The 20,939-nt window shown below is 39.2% G+C and overlaps 1 protein-coding gene across 1 annotated transcript in view; it reads right to left on the bottom strand.

The window, feature by feature from the left end:
- The window catches only part of PLEKHG7 (pleckstrin homology and RhoGEF domain containing G7), a gene marked incomplete at both ends in the record, with an annotated part of 32,404 nt that extends 14,654 nt beyond the window's left edge, over positions 1-17,750 (bottom strand). The window contains 9 exons of the mRNA XM_080610072.1: positions 481-594; positions 1,899-1,994; positions 4,143-4,238; positions 6,213-6,362; positions 7,050-7,145; positions 9,057-9,097; positions 10,384-10,511; positions 15,853-15,875; positions 17,046-17,750. Coding sequence (XP_080466198.1) covers positions 481-594; positions 1,899-1,994; positions 4,143-4,238; positions 6,213-6,362; positions 7,050-7,145; positions 9,057-9,097; positions 10,384-10,511; positions 15,853-15,875; positions 17,046-17,750 — 1,449 coding nt within the window. The remainder of the gene's footprint in view (positions 1-480; positions 595-1,898; positions 1,995-4,142; positions 4,239-6,212; positions 6,363-7,049; positions 7,146-9,056; positions 9,098-10,383; positions 10,512-15,852; positions 15,876-17,045) is intronic.
- Between the last annotated feature and the right edge of the window lie 3,189 nt (positions 17,751-20,939).

Raw genomic sequence — 20,939 nt, forward strand, 5'->3', positions numbered from 1 at the left:
TACATACTGTGTTCCCACTCAACATCTAAAGCAAGCTGATGTGCGGGACATCTATAAAGTAACACACTTGAGAAAGATTTTACAATGTGCCTTGATTGATTTTTGCTTCCTTTTTTTCTGTAACAAGTTAACTTTGTTAAGGTGGAGGTCACCAACTCAAGGGATTGCGCGCAGAACACGTGAATGATAGAGGCTGGCAGTACATATTTTCTGCCTTCAAAAATGCCGCCAGTTGTTCCTTTTTTGCTTCCCCCTCTTGTCTGTTCTAAATTACAAGTATGGGCTTTCACACGTGCAGAGGAACATACACTCAGAAGGGTGACTTTGTATCTGTGATACCTTCTGCAGTTCAAAATATTTGTGTAAAATGCTATCTACACAGTTTTGCTTCCAATGAACTTCCCTAGTCTGCTGTTAAAATCATGTCATAAGGCAGAAAGGCTGAAGACATCACCATCACCATCACCACCATCACTTTACTTTCAGGTAGATGCCAAAATCTTCTCTCTGTCTCAGGTTTTCCAAGTAGAAGACAGCAGAGGTATAATTAAGGCAATAAATCTGATGTGTCTGGCAGAGGTCACCCTGGAAAAACTGCAGAAAAGACTTGGAAACTTATCAAGAAATAAAAATGACATATCAAAGGGAGAAACAACAGTTCTGGTTTCGCAATGTGCGTTTTACCTGAGATTTACTCCTACCGAGGAAAATGGGGGAAGAGACAAAGGGGAGTTAAGACAGAAAAGGGCAATTTAAAAAGTAGTAAAAGTGGTAAAGTAGTAAAAACCTTACAACAGAGCTCAAGCAATGTGTGGGAGCACAGTTCTAACAGCTCTCCAGAGGTGTGAAGAATTCTTAGACTTCATTCTCATTAGGAATAAATGTCATGTGAAATCCATGTAGAAGCTGAACATAAACCCCACTATCTATGCAACAGCTTCACATGCCCTTGTATAGCATGTCACTTTATATCTGAGTGTGTTAGATAGCTCTTAGAAATGTTATGTGCCACCCATGATAAAACTCAGTTTTGTCTGGGATTCCATCTGTCTCACAGACACCTTATTGGTGAGAATGCCTGAAGACAGAGGTAATGGGGCTGAGAAGATAAGCTCCAGCCTCACTTCCCCTTTTTAAAATCCTGACCTTGAGATAGGGTCTGTTTTATTATTTTCCAGAAGTTTTCCAGTGGCCTCTGCTACCAGGGAAGGTTCAAGCCCATGAACTGATTTTCTGTCTGTATTAGTGTGTCCAACTGTTCAGTCACTGGGAAGCTGTGCAGGAAATGCAGTCCCTGGAGACTGCTGTTTGGACAACTCCATGTTTACCATGAAGACTGCCCAGAAAGGTTGCAGGCAGTGTTTACCAGTGGCAGGACAGCTGTGTCTGTGCTTCTCTCTTGCTTAGCAGGCACAGGACAAAGAGTAAGAGGTATTTCAGACCCATTGAGCTCTTAATGAAGCACTTAAACACGCTTGTGAGTCCAGTCCATGGAATAAAGGAAGGATCTATGCAGTGGAGTGAAAGGAGCTAGGGAACTTTCAGTGATGGGGCTGGAGTCTGGTCTCAGGGAAAACATCTTCCATGGAGTAAGAAACTCATGTCTGCCTGTGGCAAAGTCTCCTCGAAGTCTGAGCTATTTAATCTCAAGGAAGGTAAAATATTTCCACACTTAGCTCCACATACAGAGCACCTTTCCATGACCACCTCAAACATGCCAATGGATAAAAAGGAAAACATCCTACTGAGAGAAGGTGCTTCAAGCTGAGACCAAACTGCCTATGACAGATGACGTGTCCTTGACTGATTTGATTGCATTAAATCACCTGCATGCTATGATAAATGGCCTGCTGCAAGGCTTTCCTCGTATTAAATAAGAATACTTGTAATTATGTTACCTTTCTGAGTATGGACCTGAAATCCATTGGATAGTTTGACTTTCTGACGTGCTCCTTCACGGCTTCAAAAAAAGTTTCCAGAAAACTGAGACTTATCTAAGAAATGGGAAAAAAGAAGAGGAATTAGCAGCAGTGATCTTCTGAAGTTAAGTTTAAAACAAATTTATTTCCCATCCCTCGTCTCTTCAAAGGCTCCAAGCCCAATGGGGTGCCTATAGTTATCTTCCCAGCACTGCCAGAATTATTTTCAGACTTACATCATGAATGCTTTAATTAGAAGTTGAATCAAATCTATACAAATATCCATTTACGTCATGATAATGCCATGCGACAAAAGCTTTGAAACAAGATTAGTTATTCCATTTAAACTTATTTTAGGGCAGCAGCTGTATCGAACATGAATTGACATGAAAAATTAAAATGGATGAATGATATCTATTGGAAAACACTGAATATGACCTAGCTGTGATGATAAAGGAGTCTTCATGGCCCTTTGAAGAAGATATCATCTTTCATAGTCTGAGTTTGTTTCATGCTATTGGAGATGAGGGAAATCTCTACAAAATTCTGTAAAAAGTCACATATTGCCCAGAAGTTAACTTTATGTGTTTGCACTGTATTGAAGGGTGCCCACACTGTCAGTCAGATGGGGATGACAGTTGGCTCATAAGCCCACACTTGCCTTCTTAGCGCACTATTTGCCCACAAATTCATGACCAGGCTCAGTTTAGGCCAAATTTTAGGCCAGAAGGAAACATCATTGTCTGTGATACTGGTATGAACTGCTGTTGTAGGTTCACACACAGCTTTGTTTGGTGTATTCATGGGGACAGTGCTGCTTATAAAATGATGCTTATTGTTTCATTATGACAAGGGTGTATTTTATGCCTTTTAGAACATGCATTTTTTGATGGATTCAACCTGCTGTCAGGAAGAAATGGATACAGTAAAATGCATGAACAAAGGCATAAAAGGCATTGAAAGCAGATATTTTCTCCAGAATTCGATCACTGTTTTATATACAAGTATGAGTAATGCCTGATCATTTAGCATCTTTATTAATAAGGACATAAAATTAGAAAACAAAACAGAAAATGTATTAAAGATAATTCTCTCTAGACGTAACCCAGCTCCAGCCAAGCTCAAAGCTTTTGTGATTGCTAAATGACATACAGCATTATAACCCACTTCTTTCCTTGAACAAGAACGAAGGAATCAGCAACCACACATCAGCTGAACTCTAGCAGCTGGCTGCATGTATGGTCTTAGTACACAAGTGCAAGGTGAAACACATCAGCTAAACACCTTTTCTTGTATCGCCAGACCTGCTCAGGTGGTCACTCACAGCAGCTCACATGGTGTGAGGTAGAGCAGAGCAGAGATGACTTGCTCATGTGTTTAAGCTCTGGCTAATTGTCCCTACTCTGAAGAGCTTTCCTTCAATTTACATAGCTGGAGAGTACCTTTCAAAAAGTCACTTTGCTATCAAGGACAAAGTGTCCTGAAAGAGACCTCTCAAGCTAAGAAAAAGTTTTGGTTTGCTTCTAAAGTTATGTAAAAGCTACTTTGGACTTATGGCTTCCTTTAACTTTCAGAGCTGGAAATGTTCTCCCAGCAACTGGCCACAAGCAGCAGAGAGCTGGAGTTCATCACAGTCAAGCCATGTGGTCTCCCTCCTCCTGGAAGCTGGAGGGTAAGTAGCACATGAACACAGAGCATCCAGTCTGTGTGGGAAACATCCTTCCACTCACACTGAGGGAAACCTCAGCAGAGAGGGGTGGTCACTCTTTTGTTTTAACTTGCCCTACTGGAGTGGTACAAAAGACAGCAAAGTTTTTGTGTCCATTTGCAGAAGGAAACTTGTTATTGAAGTTATTTTGCTGTTGTTAGTGCTTTGCTGTAAGGATTGTGCAGTCAGAGTTTATCTTCAGAAATCCTTTTAAAACGATGCTGCTTATGAGAACTAGTCTAAATCTCACGTTTACTTCAGAAACAGCTGCCAAACAAGCTCTCCTTGCTGTTCAAATGCCTGTTTATCTTTTGCTGAAGGTGCATGAGAATAATTTGCACTGGTGAAATTTGAACCCCTGATATACCAAATAGAGACGAAGGAAAGATTAATTGTTTGAACTAAGTCCCAAATGTGAGCACTGAATCTCAATAGAAACTTTGTGGATGGTTTCTCATCTCCTTTTATTGGGTTGGTCTCTGATCTCAATAAGACTGTTATTTTTTTTTACTCACCTTGTTTAACTCCTCTAAGTTTGCAAAAAGTCCCCATAAATCCACATCCAAGAGAAGTTCATTACTCTGGAGGTATTTTAGAGTGTTCATAAATACCTTTAAAAACAAAACAAATCCACGTTATCTACTGTTTGGGGCAATTCAATGTATGTCCTCTTTCTTTCCTTTTTCCTGAAGAGAACATGTTTGCACTGTAATTCTTATTTAATGATTATTTTGTCTGGGGAGGGCAGAAAATGGCAGTCTGTGAAACTTATCCAGACCTGCCTGAAGGCTAAATATTGGGCTTTGTGTGAGGAGGAGAGTATGAGTGATGTCCCTGGGGTGTTCTGTGGCTGCCACAGAGGCAGCTATGTCTCTGCTGGGTCCTCTAGCATTCTTTCTGCGTGAAAGAATTAATAACATCAGAGTCATTGTTACAGATTTCTGTAATGATGACTTTTCTAAATGCTTTCCTCCCTATCCCATGTATCTGCTGCTATAGAAGTTGTTTAGAGTTAGTATGGGGGTTAAGAAGTGGTTGGAATAGTGTAAGTAGAGGGCTCATGAAGTTTTTCATCTCTTTGGCTTGTTTTATTAACCTGTATTGAGTGAAAACTGCATGTGTACTTATTGGCTGTTTAAGGTTTTATAGTATTTAAGCTCTGATGATGATCTTGGAGCTGTGCTGAATCTGACCTAAACCTGAAAAAGGCTTAAACAATGTAGATTACTGAGTGGAGTTTTTGTATATGTGTGAAAAGCACTAATGAAAAAAATAAACCCACCAAACTGTCATCCAGGTGCCAAGACTGAAGAGTTAGTGAGAGGGTTTGCTTAGCCTTGTGTAATTCTTGTCACTATGAGCAGTTGACCTGAGACCTTAAAGGGGATTTACAGTGGTCTTAAAGTTCTCTGTGGAGATTCGTTAAAATCGGTGGAATATTTCTATACTGGGAAGTATTTAGAGTAGCAGGTATCTCTAAAACTGGCTACCCAAATTCAGTGGGTTCCTTCTTTGGCAGAAAAGTTTGGAAAGCTAGCATGGACTGAATAGTTCATCATTTATAGGTCACAGGAGCCTGGCTAAGGTTTGTCTGTGAGTTCCTACATCAGACTTGCCAAGGGGTATGCATGTCTCCTGTTGTCCTCATTCTTCCAAGGATTCACCTGTTTTTAATCTTCTCAGATCCCTGAACAAAGTGTATGGAAGGAAGAATGCCTCCATCTTGCCTTGGACCAACAGCTGGTCCTGGTCATCCCCTTTCCCTTCCTGTTCTTCCCCACCAAGGAGGAATTCAGCCCAGTTCTCTATTCCTTTTTCTTTGCAGTACTTCTTGTACTGCCTGGTCTAACTTCTCAGCAACCTGGAAAATGTTTCACTAATCTTTTCCTTTGACTAATGAGAAAACAGAAACTTACTTTGCAGAATAAGAGGAAAGTGATATGAAGATATTTAGGGAAGCTTCTATCCTTTTAAATGTGTACACTAACTTTTGATGTGTGTTGAATGTAAATTGTGCAGCTATTGTATCAGTGTCTAATATTCTTGTCCATATTTCAAAGTTCTTAAAATTCACCATGGTGGAGACAATTTGGAGGTTTTGGGAGAGGAGTAGTTTTTTAGTTTCCTTTGTTTTCTTGTAATATTAGAACTACAGGTCTGCTGAATTCTGAGATTTTCATGATCTATTTAGGATAATCTAACCATGGTTCTATATGAAGTTAAACTAAGATTATAGTGTTACAGATCAGTAATAGAGAAACATCTAGTATGGTCAATTGAAGAGTGGCTTCAGTTCACCATTAGTGAGAGGAATAGTAGAGTATCAGCTGAAATTACTGGCAGGATCTGCAATCAGATGGTGTTTGTAAAGCACTAGAAAGAGGTATCTGGAAGAAGAGATGCTATAAAGAAGTTAAAAACCAAAGGGAACTGTGGCAACAGGATGAGCAGGCAAGATGGGAGAAAAACCAACTGCTTAAGTCATTCCCCCACAGACACTCAATGAGAGGTTACAGGTGGCTTTATGTCTGCCATGCTGACAGCAGGGAAAATACTTATTTTTGAGAAATGAAATCTGAAGTTACCATTTTGAGAACCAGCAAATGGTCCAGAAAGTAGGTGCATTCACTTGTGAAAAGTTCCCACACTGCTGCTTCTTTTTTCACTTCGAACCGGCTGTCGACATCTTTCTGCTCTGTCTGTTGTGCCTTTATAAATTCATGCCAAGATTTACTCTATTGATTGAAGAAGAAAGAAAACCACCGACTGTTGCAAAGAGCCTGACTGCCAGTGTTAGCAATTCTTCTGAAAGCTTAAAGAGGCCTTTAAAAGCGATTTTAAAAACTGATGTTTTCCTCCAAAATATTGGTAACATGAAAGTACTGAATCTGAAAATAACACAGTATGATAAGTCTGTGTTTGAAGGATGCCGCAAGAAAAAAATAGTGGGCAGCTTGCAAAGGCTAAGGAATTTAATCTGTAGTGCTGTTGCTGGAAAGCGGGGATGTATGAGAGCTTCCTATTTTCCAGATGGTATGATCAAAGTACAGAAGGACTGGGTCTTCATAGGTACTTAGATATTTTGTTTAGTCCTAAGGCAGCTGCTACCACCTCAGTGACCTGCTCCAAAGTCAGTTCCTTGCTAATGCCCTTGCCCCTCCATTTCATAGAATCAACTAGGCTGGAGTAGACCTTTAAGATCATGAAGTCCAACTGCTAGCCCAGGACTTCCAAGCCAACCATTAAACCATGTCACTAAGGGCCTCAAAAATATATCTTATGCTCATGCATTAATTTTTAAAATAATTAAAAAGGTCTCCTATCCAGATTAATGTAATGAAAAATGGTAAATTGAAAATAAGACAAAGCTTTTCTCTCCTTCTTTAAATATCCTTGGTACAGTATACTTAGTATTTTGATACCTTAAAGCAGAAAAATTCATACGTGCTGCAGTCTGTGATCTTAACAGTTGAAAGACAGTTTTCCAGATCAGATACTTGCTTCTGTTTGTCTTTACCCTGTTGAATAACAAAAAAATGGCCCTGATTCATACAGTATTTTAAAGACTGCTAAGAAGTTTACCCAGCTCAGATCACCTTGCTCTGATCTGTAAGGGTTTGCCCTTAACTGAGTGATTTCCTGTTATCTCCAAGACTCTCCTACACAGACATGAAGCAGTGATGGCAGGTTTACTTGTAGCTGTGGGAGGGGTGTGTAGGTATGTAGGTATGTAAGGTATTATTTATGTAACACAGAAATTTTTGCCAGGGCAACTCATTGGTATGGTAATAACAAATACTGGGCTACCCTCAGAAGACAGAGCAAATAAAAGGCTTTGATTCCTTCAGGCCTGTCAGAAGTAGGGAAGAAAAACCTCATGGTTGAAATCATTCTTCTGCCATAGGCACACAAAATTTGCAGGCTTTTTTATTTTTTTGAACTACATGTTGAAAAAACTCCTTTGGTCAGCTGCAGAGTAGTGTCTATAATGTGAGCTTCAGAAAGCTTGGAGAGCAGGAGGAGTTTGTCTGTGTGAGGGACCATGAAATAAATACAATTGCTTTTGGTTTGGCTTTATTTTTCAGGCCAACAGTGCCATGTAAAAAGTTTAACCAATATTTATGAACTATAAATTAGTGCTGTGAGCATAAACTTGTAAGGTAAGTCTATATGTAAGGTGTTTGCTTAAGTTTTATCTGCTGTCTGGAACAGTATCCTCTTACTTTGTGGATTTCTGTTGTCTGAACTTTAGACACTGAATGCAAGCCAATTTTGAAATACGTGTCTGATTATAATATTTGAAATTCAGAATTTAAGCTCAACTCTTAATTTTGAAAGTTAGCTTGAAATGAAGCATAAACAGTAATGCGATTTTATATACACCCACTTAACCAATGTACCCACAAATTTCATGGCATTCAATAGCTTCAGAAATCACTTTTGGCTAAATATCAAATGCATTTTATTGCTGATTTCAAATATTTTTCTTAATTTAAAAATTCTCAGTTTTAGACCATGCTCCTTCAAATGGTATAAGGATGCTATCAAATGAAATGAGGATTATTGTATGTGTAAACTGAGTATTCGCATTGGTTTCACGTGCACAAACTCTCCTTTAGATAGTTGAGATTTAGAAGACAAAATGCAAATAATATGAGGAAGGGACTGCACACAATTCCATGTTTAGAAGTGCAAAGATATCAAGACACTTGTAAATGATCTTTTTTTGGAATGATGAACAACACTCAGAAGGGAAATTTGAATACCATAGTAGGTGAAAATTTTCATAACTGGAAAAGACACAGAAATGTGTTAGACAAGGAAATTAACTGAACTGTGTTGGTGTTTATGCTTATGCGGGCAAGTGTGTGTGTGGGTTGCCCATGAGGACAGAAAAGGCCTAAGAAAGCATCCAGAAAGCTACTTTTATGGGTAGAGCCTAGATCCCTCCCATATGAGTGGGAGTTAGGCAAATATTCCAGAGCCCTAAAGGCCTAAGATCTAGGGTGACATGCAGAAAATACAGGATACACTGTGGTCAAAGCAACGATGAGACTGGCTTGCCCACCTTGTGCCCTCTTACCCTGCAGAGCTGCACTGGACCTGCTGCTACTCCCGAACACCTTGAATGAGAGAGATCTCTTGCACTGTCTTAGCTAAGAGCACCTCTCCTTCCACCACCCATGGGGATGGGGAGCAGCAGCACTGACTGTTTTCATGTGCAGTGGTGCTGGTGGCTGCGCTGGAGCTACCTGCCTTCATTGCAGGTTAATGCCTAAGTCCAGGGTGGGCTGAGGCCTGTGATTTCAGCTCACCTGCTGGCTGCCATTCTCCAGAGGCAGTAAAGTAAAGAAACTCTTTTTTATCCAGGTTAGTTGTGGGAGAAGACAAGGTCAGTGCAAGGGGGAACAAAGAAGTTAAATACTCACAACTCCTCTTCTGGCAAATGGCCACCTTGGTTTTTTGGACTCTAATGGGTAAAACAAACATGTTATTAGTAAGGAAACAAATAACTAAAAATAAAACTGTTATTTATATGTTTGTGGTTTTTTTTTTTGGTTTTTTTTTTTTTTTTTTTTTAAGATGAAGCCTTATATACTATACTCTACTTGGCTCAGATTTAATACTTGTGTTTAAACAGTTTGTGTGCCAGACTTAAAACCCATTAAGCCTGTTGGGTTCCGCCCAGCAAGAATTATGTCTGTCTGTGATGGGATCTTGGATGATGCTAAATACTCCCACTTGCTGCAGATGATCAGTGTGTTATTGCCAGTTCTTTACATGCGAAAACACATCATACCTTAAGATATTTGTTGTTTTGAAGCAAGAATTGGGCTTTGTCTGCTCATTAGTGATATCTTGGAGCTATGCAGGTATTTAAAACTCCTGTGAATAAACAACCCTACAAACTCTGAGCCTCAGATCTGTCATGGGACTGGCATAATGCTGTAGGCTCTAACTCATGGTCTTTAGTGAGGCGCAGGGAAAGCTAAGGATCTAGATGTAGGAATGCACTGGGTGAGAAGTGAGGAATGCCTGTGTTTGTTCAGCAAGAAATTTGTAACAAATTTCTTCTATATGTGGCACCTACCTTCAGGCAAGTGTGTGACCGGGAATCGCAGTCAAAACTTTCTCCTTTTGGTTTTTGAAGGCCTTCATCTCTCTGTCTGGGGATGGCTGGCTTGTTTGCTTTCATAAAGCTGCTGGTTGTGACATTGACTGACTTATTTTTTAAGGAACTTTGATCTCTGGTCACCAGCAATCGCTCTATGTTCCACAGTAGGTATTTGTGGACATTGATTGCAGGTCCACATTTTGCTGGTGGAAGTTCTTTTGAGCAACCTCTAGCCATAAGTTGGGTCTGTTACCCTTGCGACTGAACGCTGCTGGAAAAGGTTGCACGGGCCAATCTCTTCCCTCTGTTTGAAGCTGTACGGATTGGGATTTGTAACTCAACTGCTTGTAGATGGAGATCCTGGCTTGGGCTCTGGTTATGCCTGGCCTATGGAGGAGGGAGGTGATCTGTGTCCTCCCCACCGCAACTACCTCTTACATTTTGTATTCAACAACAACATTCAGGCAAAAAGAATAAACTGAGGGGAATTTTTAAATTAGCAATGCAGTCTCTTTGGTCTGGGCTAACAGCATCCCCTACAGAGGCTGTGCTGCTTTGTGTGAAATTGTTGCACTGATCCTCCCTTCCCATCCCACACGCGCATGCATTTTCGGATGAACAAACACCACCCCGTATCTGACCTGCACTTAACAAGAGGGTGGCATGGGGCACGCAGTCCATTGCACTGTCTGACACCAGGAGGTCTCCAGGGAACACCTCGAGTCCCGGCAGACTCACTACCATGGAGCTACGCCTGCGCCCTTCTGGTCTGTGAGATACAACAACAACAACAACAACACATCATCTCTCTCTGCTCATGGCTGCAGAGGAAGCTTCTGAAGCACTCCTTTGAGCTAAAAACCCCAAATCACAGCAGCTATGAAATGATGTACTAAAGGAACAATGAGTACAAAATTTCAGTGATCGACAGGAGATATCTCATTATCTTTCTAACTCCACATTGTTGCTGAGATCAAGGTGCTTATGAGCATGGCTTGCCTCAGATAATAGGTACTTAGAGAGCTTAAATATTGGAAATTCTTGGGTTCTTCTGAGATTAGGCAAAAAAAGTGAGTGGAGATTTCAGAATGTGTGTTTTGACACCGGAGAACAAAGGAGTAGTTAAATCCCATGTCCCTAGTTGATACGTGGGTTGTCATTACTTTGAACCTTCATATAACTTGAGTGATTTCAAGAAAAGATGGCATACTAGTGAAATAGTTAAAATGTTGGGTATATATTTTAAAATATTTAACCTTTTGGCAAGTTTGTGCTATTGTTTTTAAATCTTTTTGACATTTTTCTGTTAATTCAAATATTTTGTGTTTTGAATGTAATATGACCTAGTGGCCCTGCTGATCAAAAACAGATGGCTCTCTCTAACTATTGTTGTTACTAATAGAGGGTGTTGTCCAGGATGTAGATCTATCAAGTGAAGTGACACAGGCATTCTGTATCCAATAACATGTTTGTGCCAGAGGCTGCTTGCATTCAAATACAGAAACTACTGGTGCACATCAAAATCTTTTGGGATTTTACTAGTAACTCACACCAATACCTAATTAATTGTGTTAGTGTACTGCTGCAAATTGACTGGTGTCTACAGCTGCCTTTTTTATAGTCTTCAACTGACTGATGCATGAAGACTCCATTAGAGTTCAAAGGGTCAGTAGCTAAGTAGCTGAGGGAGGAAGCACGAAGTGTGTGTACATATATACATTTTTTTTCAGTCACCACCTATTCTGTACAGTATTTTAGGTCAGTTAAATGTAATTCTTACTGCTCGTTTTTTGCCTAGGCAGATATGTTACTGAATATCTAGCCACTTGCCAAGGCCTGATGTGAAACCTGGCAGGTATGTTTTTCCCCCTAAGTGCATGAATAGTCACTTGACAACTTATCAAGTTGCAGGTGAGCTCTGATGGAAAGAACTGGGATTTGCTATGTATAGCAGGACATGGAGGTTATGCTTTTTGTTAAGAACTGACAGTGACATTGCTTGCGGTTGCTTTAGCTAAACCAATTGAATTGTACAGATGAAAGACTGGTCCTAACAGCAGAGAGGGTTGTAGGGTAACAGGAGAGCCAGGTCTTGGACTTTTAACACTTGAAATATGGGCATATTACAGCTTGGAAACTACATGCTGAGGAGTTTACAATGTGCAATGGTTGAGTTCTCTAAGAGTTTTTCCTTTTCTGGTAGTCTTGCTGAATGGGGAACATTGGATCTGTTTATTTAACTGGGATTTACAAGGAGACTGAGGTTCATCATGAAATTGAACCTAACACACGGTTCGTTACAGCTTTTATGGGTGGTGTCTGTTTCTTGGTTGTCTGCAAGCCCGTAACAGTGCAGGGAGACCACTTCCTTATGAGGTGCGCTGAGTGCTACCCTATGGAAATTTTAAGTGTTGGTAACTATTGTATTAAGGTGCTTCTGAAACCTTCAGTGATGCCACAATGTAAATTCTTGGGCAGCTGAGTTATTATACAATCCAGATGCTGCAATATAATACAAAGATAATTCTTAAAGTTGCCACTCCTGTACTAGGAAATTCAGGAGATTTATTTCAGGTTTGAATCACAGAAAAATTTTGCCAATATATTATTGATTTTTAAAGTATCTAGCCTACTTCAATTTCAGAATATATTTTGAAGTTGGAGGCTAGTGGCTTATGAAGATAAGTAATGGGAAACATAGCTTCATTGTGACTGAATTAAATGGCATTACCTTCTTAGATCAAAAAAACTTTGAACTTCAAACCCACATATGTTTAAGCAAGCTCTTCACATAGTTAATCAAGCCTGTGATATGTGAAAGCGTGCCAAGGTCACTTGCATGTGTATCTACAATATGCCCCTGCAGTCTTGCATGCCTGGGCCAGTTAATGACTTAAATGACTAAATGATGCACTCATGCTTCACAGATGAAGGTACAAGTATCTGTTATCAACTGGCCTGGTGTCTAGATGTCTTAGATATGTTAGATGTTTTTCTTGGGTTTTCTGTAGGAATTAAACTACTGGAGTGCTGTGTAATGCACTTTGCCAGCTTTTGAGTCTATATGCAATATTTTAGAATCTGTTCATGCCTATAGACCCTACAGCTTTGCTCTTTTCTTTAGATTTTTGTTTATTTGTTTTGTTTTCTTACAAGGGGCAGAGGACTGAAGTGTTGAGTGAAACAAACCCTTGTACTTTAGGGATGACTTCAAGCACCTGGGGAATGCAACAATTCCTCCTTTAATCTACTTGTTTTGTGAAACAAGATAATGTCATAGATTAACATTACAAAGTTATGGAACGTTATTAAAGGCACTGAAACAGCTCATGGTCTGGAAAAATAAATATCCTGTGTATATAGTTGCTTGTAGGGCACAGAGAGTTTCAGCTGATTGCCTTTTAGAGGTTTATATCTATATATCCATAATCTTAGCCTAACCAGCTGTCCCAAGGAATAGATGTCTGTATAAATCATCTTATTTAAATAACAGGTATGTTAGTTATAGAAGTAATCATTACATAACAATAAAAGCAACTAAAAAAGGTTATGAAGGTCAACGTTGTAGGGTGGTCACAGTGTTGAGATAGATGTTAGATTTCATCTAAGCCATTCAGGGAGCATATTTGGACTCCCAGATTCAAAGAGTTAGTATGACACTTTACAGACAAATGAAACACTAAAAGAAGAAGAGGAGCATTTCAAGATAGACGAGGCCAGCTCCCTCACTTAATTGAAAAGGAGCTGCTTTGTCAGTTACTGAGAGGACTTTTCTTTAGTTGGTTGTCTTTAGGAAATAGTGCAGTCCAGTTTTCCGGTGAGTCTCTGATAGGCTGAGTGGTGCAAGGAGAAAATGAGCTCAGAGTAAAGGTTTTATTTTATCAACATTTCCTTCCACAGCAGAGTTGGCTTTAGTATCTTGCCTTGTCCCAGCCACACCTCTCTGTCCTTTTTGCTTATTTATTTTGGCTGATTATATTTAATTAGCACCATTTCAGCATGTTGCCATGCCGACAGAGATATACTGGCATTCCTGACTGAGGGCTGTGTGTGGGAACTCTGTTTAAAAAGAGCATTGCTGCTTTAAGAAAGACTTTTGAAAGTACAGCCTGGGAGTGGGGAGAAGATGTATTCATTAAAACTGAAGGATGGATGTATGATTTTTAACTGGGATGATATATAAGTCAGTCTTGGAGGACAGTTGTCATCTGTCTCAATGTGATTCTAGGTGGGGAAAATAACCTGATATTTCAAGCAGTTTTCTCTGGCTGTGATAAGCTGTTAAGGAGTTAGACTAATGATTTGGGTAAAGAATGAGCTGAATATAGCCTTTGCCCAGACCTTGGGCTAAATTCAACTTGATAAAAAAATCTTAAAGCAGAAATTTATTTTTGTTATTAGTGGTTGTTTTTATATATGCTGGTTATTTTTGTTTTATATTTCTACATTCTAATATTGGTCAAGACAAAAAATAGAAATTCTGATACATCATCCAAACCTCCTTTGGTCAATCTTTTGTGTTGGTGGCTATGGAACAAAGCTTGTGTTGTTCCTTGTGTGATTTCTTGATTTCTAAAATGTCTGGATAGAAGTCCAGAGCCAATATATTAGCTGTCATATAGATGGCTTGCCTCTGAAGATGCCAGACAAGTGGCATTAAATGTTCAGTGTTCTCCAGTTTAGCCGTTTACATTCAGTATCCTTCAAATTCTCCCTTGAAGTTTGCTACAGATCACACAAATCTTCACCTTGTCAGTGAGATAAAATCACAGTTTTGAGTTTGGTCAGAGCAGATTCTTCCCATAATAGGTACAGATCACCTGTCTTCACACCAAGATGCAAAGATGTCTCCCTCCCCTCCTCTCTCAGTCTCCATTGTTAATTAAAGATACTGAAGAGTGGGTTTGAAATGGCAACAATTGAGAAAATCTAGGAGGCCTGTTCTGCAGGGAACATGATTTCAAATGCATACACACATCTGTTACGCTTTGTGTAGGGAGCTGCCTTGCGTAATGGCTCATAGACTGCATCAGCCTGCTCCAACCCACTCAGTTCCAAACATAAATATGCTTGAAACGCAGATCTGTTTATAAACTGCAGGTTATAACAGAGCTTTTACCTGAAAAATGAGTAAACATTGGGAAGAAGAGGAGATACAGCTCAACTAATGGCGTTTACTGCATTAACAAGTGAAATACTTTATGATAGAGTCACAGAAGAAGTGTATTGTTGTTTGTTGTGAGGCTACTTCTGTCTTTGCCAAGACTTCCTCACCAGTGCTTGTGCTTTTAATATACCTCACTCACCTGCATGACCGACCTGAAATCTTCAAGGGGATCATGCAGTCTAGTGAGCACTGCACCATCAGTAAGAGAGGTAGGGCTATTAAGGGAGGTACTAGCTCCAACTTCCTTGTTGTGTGGAGAAGAAAATAAGCTTTGTTTCGCTTCTGTAAACATTTGGACTTCTGGAGGAAACAAACATGGCCGAACCAAAATAATTTCTAATCAAGCTTTTACTGCCTGACGATTGCCTGTAAGAGCTTGATGGAAATCACTGCACAGATCTATGGTATGCAGCACCTTATATTGCTTGCACTTGAATTGCAAAATTCAAGAGTTCTTCTTAGTTTGTAGGATTAACAATCTCCCCATCTAGTAGCAGACCTAGATCTGCTTTGCTTATGTATGAGAACAATATTGAGCTGCTCTGCTAGCTTCTTTGCTCCCATTTTCCTTCCCACAAAGTTCTGAAGAATGTTGCTCAAGATTATAAGATGTTTAACATTCTTCAAGCAGAAACTTGACACTGCTAATCCAAACAGCCAGACCTTTTGGCATTTAGTTCTTAGTGCAGAGCTATGATGGTCCAGCTGAAATATTGCATGAAATATAGCTAAACCTGTTGGGGAGAGGGCCAGCTTTGAAAGAAAATCTCATTAAAAAGTTTAGTTTAGCAAGCTAGTGATAGGCATTTCACAAAACCAATCTATGAATTGAAGTTGAGTTACACATATGCCTCATTGTTCAGTTTTGTCTTAGAGTGAAATGGATTCATTAAAAATGTAGAGAAGTGAAGCTTGGGATAAGATAAAATAAATATATGCATACCTTAGTATAGGCAATCCACACTGCTGAAAGAAAGTGAGATATTCTTGTTAGTTGGTCAGAAAGCAAGAAAGCAGTCTGATTTTATTAAAAAAAAAAATAAAGTACTCATTAAGACAAATGCACTACCTAGACTTAGGCATTGGTTTGTTATTTTTACTGTTGTGGAGAAAGGAGAACTCATTTGATATCTGGAATGTTTTCTATATTTGAAGGAGGGGGGAAATAGCTTTTGGTCTGTGGCACAAAAGTACCCAGTTAGTAAAGAGCTGTGCACCTATTTGACACCATCCAGTTCAGTTCAGTGAAATGTGTGTAGGTGCTTTGTGTAAGGACAGAATGAAGTACGTGTCTGAATTCAACTGCTTGTGCAAGTAACGTATGGTCTTTGAGAGTAGATCTGGCAGCAAACTTGGCTTATGCGTTGCCTCTCCTTTCATCCTTGCAGTGAAGTTATGGGGGATAGCTGAATGGTATTTTACTTCTAGGAAAAGAAGAAAAACTAGAAGCTAGTAAGCTTCTAAGCTAGTAAGCTAGCTCCTCCCTTGCTTATTACTGACACTGGCATTTGCTGTACCAGTGTATCTTTTTTTTTTGGAGCTGAACATAAAACTGAAGGGGGCCAGCGAGTAACAGAGCTGGCAGAGGTAAGTGGAAATCAAGAAAGGGTATGGGACCTCTTCGTTTGATAGTAGGAAACCTTACATTTGGCTCAATCATCTTGAATGACTTCATTCTTGGGGTTTGGAGGGTTAATAATCCTATGCAGTAAAACAGAATAGAGAACTGCCCTGTTTTAGGAGGAACCCTGCTGAAGGATCCTGGAAAGAAAATCTTGTAAAACCCAAGCTAGAACTGGGTGAATCATTTAGTTTTGTTCTTTCATAGTCCCAAACCCAGTTATACTGGTCCACCAGGGTGAATGGACAGAGCTGAGAAAGAGTGGCCATGTGTAGGAGCAGACTAGGCCAACCTGGTCACCACAACACAAGTCTGGAACCCTTGTCTCTTGCTGATTTGGAAGGAAATATCTCCCTTCCTGATGAACACAGAAGTCAGTCTGTTATATCAAAGGAACACAGGCCAGGCTGCAATTCAGGTTAAGAACTGTGATTTTGTTTGTGCTCTTGGCCGTGATGGACCAACACTGAATATGCAAGACTGAAAAGGAGATTGCATCATTCTATTTCTCCTACCTGGACACCCTCCAGTGGTGTAGGGCTGGGACTAGGGATTCTCCTAGGCAGGGTAGCACAGTTGGCTCTCCAAGAGTTTTGGAGTCTCTCACTGGTACTGCCATTGCTGAGAGGACCTTTTTGGCTTGGCAGTTTTGATCTGGGGCTGGCAGATGCTGAGTTTGCAATAGTTGTTTCAGACTTGGCTTTGGAAGACACTAATTTTGCATGAACACAAGGAAGCAACGACAATGAGGAAGTTGTAGTACACCGAGGTGGACTCTTGCAAATGTGGTGGAGAGAGCCATTGTATTCCTTTAGATTCTCTAGCTGAGCTGTGTCAGAACAGTCCTGGAATGACAGTGCTTGTGAAGCAGAGCTCATCCTTAGACGTCTTAAAGTTGGGGAAGTGGAAATTCTGGCCAGAGCATGCCGGTCAAACTGGAAAGGTGTGTGGTGACTCCCAATGGACTCCTCCACAGGAAGCTTCAGAAGTGAAGGCTCTGTATAGCCTCGCCTTTGAATGTAGTCATCTGGAGGCATGGCAGTGTCCACACAAACTGATACTGCCTGTGTTTCACAGCAGCTGAAGACATCTTCTGGACTGCTGCTTCCAGACAAAGCAACATTTTTCTTATGACAGTCAGCTTCCCTGTTTAGAAGTTCCACACTAATGCAGGTTTCTTTGACCAGGTCTGGAGAATAATCAGACCTTGGTTGTTGCATTCTTTATTTGCAGCATGAAGATTTATAGATGCTAGGAAACATGATCAGAAAAAGCTCTTAGTAACTTGCCATATGAATTTTTATATGGGAAAACATGCAAATGGGAAAAAAAAATCTAAGCAAAATAATGTAGATATGTGCACTAGCACAGGAACAATTGCCCACACTTCAAATCCTATTTAAATGCAGGTGTTAACAGTTTCAGGACCCAATTTCAGCAAGCAGTGGTTTAAGTGGCTGCTAACTTTGAGTGTGCAAGCAGTGTCAGCATCAGTTAGTAGAATGAATTAGATGGTAATGAGTAACCCTGTAATTAGGAACTCTGCCACCTAATTTCTTGTCGCCACTCGCCCATCAATAAGGGAGTTTATGACACTGCTGTATGTGGGATAAAAATGAAATCACTAGCTCTCAAACGTCCTAATTGTTGCAAAATCATTTACGTACAATACTAATTACTTGCTGAATGCTTAAGCAAATGCAATTTGGCATTTATGTAAGGTGAGTCTAATAACTTTTTCCTTTTTTTTTTTTTTTCATCAGGAAAAGTATTTTGTAGTAAACATTATGTAGACAACGAATCAAAGTAATCTGTTGATTGATCAGTAAATAATCTTATGTTCTGTGATTCATGAAGCTCTATCTTAAAGTATTTTGATGACTAGTCTCTCTAAAACTGGGCTGACATTTCAAGTTATAGCTGAAGATTATTAATTCAGCCTCTTCAATCTATTATTTAATTCAGTTTGTTTGCTAAGAGGAATCTTAAATCTGCTCATGATTACTGGCTTCTTTTGGGGACTTCCATTTATTAGAATGAGTTTATTCAAACACATGTTGACTTTTTTGTGAGCTATTGAATATAATTTTTGTCTAATTATATAGTCCCATCAGATTGATTTATAAAGGCACTAGAAAAAAATTCTTTTATTAAAGTTCAAAGTATTGTTTTTTACAAACTCCTCAGCTGTTAGAGGACCGGTATTTAGATGCTTACAGGAATAAAACCCATATCTTTATGATGGAAATGGCTTCTTTCACAACTGTGGTGAAGAGCCACAAATATATTAGCATCTATTAATTCCTCTTTAATAGATAAGGGCTAATTAACTCATGCTTTTTAAAATGGACTAGAATGAAAAATCACATTCAAGATATATCATGAATAACAATAATGACAAATGATTACTATTTTTTAATTCTGAGCAAAGACATGATTGCATATGCACCATTGCTCTGAGATTTGCCATTACTGCTGTTAACCTTTTGAGACTTTTGTGAAGTGCAGTTGCATCAAACTGATCATTGTTTGGCCATTGTTCGCTTTTTATTTTCTATTTCTTTTTAATAACTACCTCTTCTTTGTGCAGAATTTTGCAGCTTGACAAGGAGCTTCCAGATATTCATGTTAATAGTGTTCCGTTGCTGAAGTAGGAAAGATTAAAGACATCTTTTCATGGAAAACTTGTATTAAAAATAGGATCTTTTTTGCTTTCCAGTTTAATAAGCTGCCTTTTTAAAAAGACATTCAAAATGTACTAGTTTCTTTATGAGTATTCATGAGTTACTTTTGTGAGTAAATAGAATAAAGCTGCAAAATATTTGTAAAGGAAATATATTATTAAAAAAAGTGCAGAAATATGCCACACACAGAGAGAAAATTTAGCGTATATCATTAAACTTACCAAGGTAGCCAAGTGAAGATTTATCGACTTCCAGTATATCACATCCGTTTCACATGCTATTAAATGACATTTTCAACAAGTGCTTGATTAACTGCTACTAGGCTTAGCAGTAGCATTTTCTCTTCTAACGCCACCTTACTGACTGCTGGTATAGAGAACTAGTTTTTCTTCTTGTAGGTTTGTTTCTAGGGGATTTGTTTATCAGGTCAGACGGAAGTGGCTTCAGGATGAATGCCCATATACAAAAGGTAACATGATCCATACATTTTAATAAACTTCATTCCTTTCATAATATTTTGGGGTATTTGTCACATTGATAAAGTTTGGCAAGAGAAATGTCAGTCAAGCATATAATCAGTTGCAAGAGCAAATGAAATTCTTCCACTCCTTTCCGACAATCCACGTCCCTCTTCCTCCCCCCTGGCTTGTCTTTATTCATTTGGCTGGATCTAACTACACATTGTTCATCCTTCAAGAAAGAGTAGTAGTGATATATCCCTTTATTACATTATTTACAGTAAGAGTTTAATTTTAACAAATGTGCTAACTATCTGAGTAATTCTGAACACTGATTTTACTATTGGAGTATTTGCAAATTCACCCAAACATCAATAATTGACAATTTGTGTGTGTGTTGCAGAACTGATTGGAACCCATCAGAACTGATTTAAGCATTATTTGGTTGGCTGAACTGAAAGCGAAGCTTGGGAGAAAGAGCTTTTTTTCATACACAACTTTTGAGGAAGCACCAACTTCAAAAAATGTTCAAAAATGTTGGGTAGTTAGCACACATTTTCGGAGGGTTGAGTGAACATTTGCAAATGCAGATAACCTTTGCAGGATGATGCTTTCATTTTCTGTAAAGACTTTTTGAAAACACATCCACAAATCAAAATGAGATACCCTAAAACTGGTAAGTGCCTTTGATTTTGCTTAGCTTTGGATGTGACTGTGGATTGAGGGAGGATTATTCCAAAAGAACGAAATAAAAAAACAAATTGAAAGACTTTATTTGAAAGACTGTGACAGTATTACAATGTGTTGGTTTTTTTTTTTTGTTTTCATCCAATTTGGCTTCTAAGAAACAGATAACACTGCTGCTAAGACTAGTATCAGTTAATAGAGCACTTGCTGAAAATGTCACTTAATTGCATCTGAAAAGGATAAATGTTTAGAGTGCTAGCCTGAGATCAGGGCTGGCGTGAACTACTCACTGGCACTTAGTGCCCGGACTAGTTTAGGTGGCTTTTGGTGTAGCTAGGCAGAAACCTTATTTTAAGGCCATTTTTTTTTACCAGTTAGTTCTGACTAAGACCAGTTGGGTGACTGGTGTTTTGTATTTTTGTGTTCTGCGATTGGTGCGGGGTTTGGTGAGGGTTTGTTGTGGGTTTTTTTTTTTTTTGGCTTTTTTGTTGTTTGCTTGTTTGTTTTTTCATTCTAGCTGAGGCTTATCTTTAATGTGATCAGTACACTTAGAATAACATAATTGCTACTGGGTTAATAT

Source organism: Psittacula echo (assembly GCF_963264785.1).
Source record: "Psittacula echo genome assembly, chromosome: 1".
NCBI classification, from domain to species: domain Eukaryota; kingdom Metazoa; phylum Chordata; class Aves; order Psittaciformes; family Psittacidae; genus Psittacula; species Psittacula echo.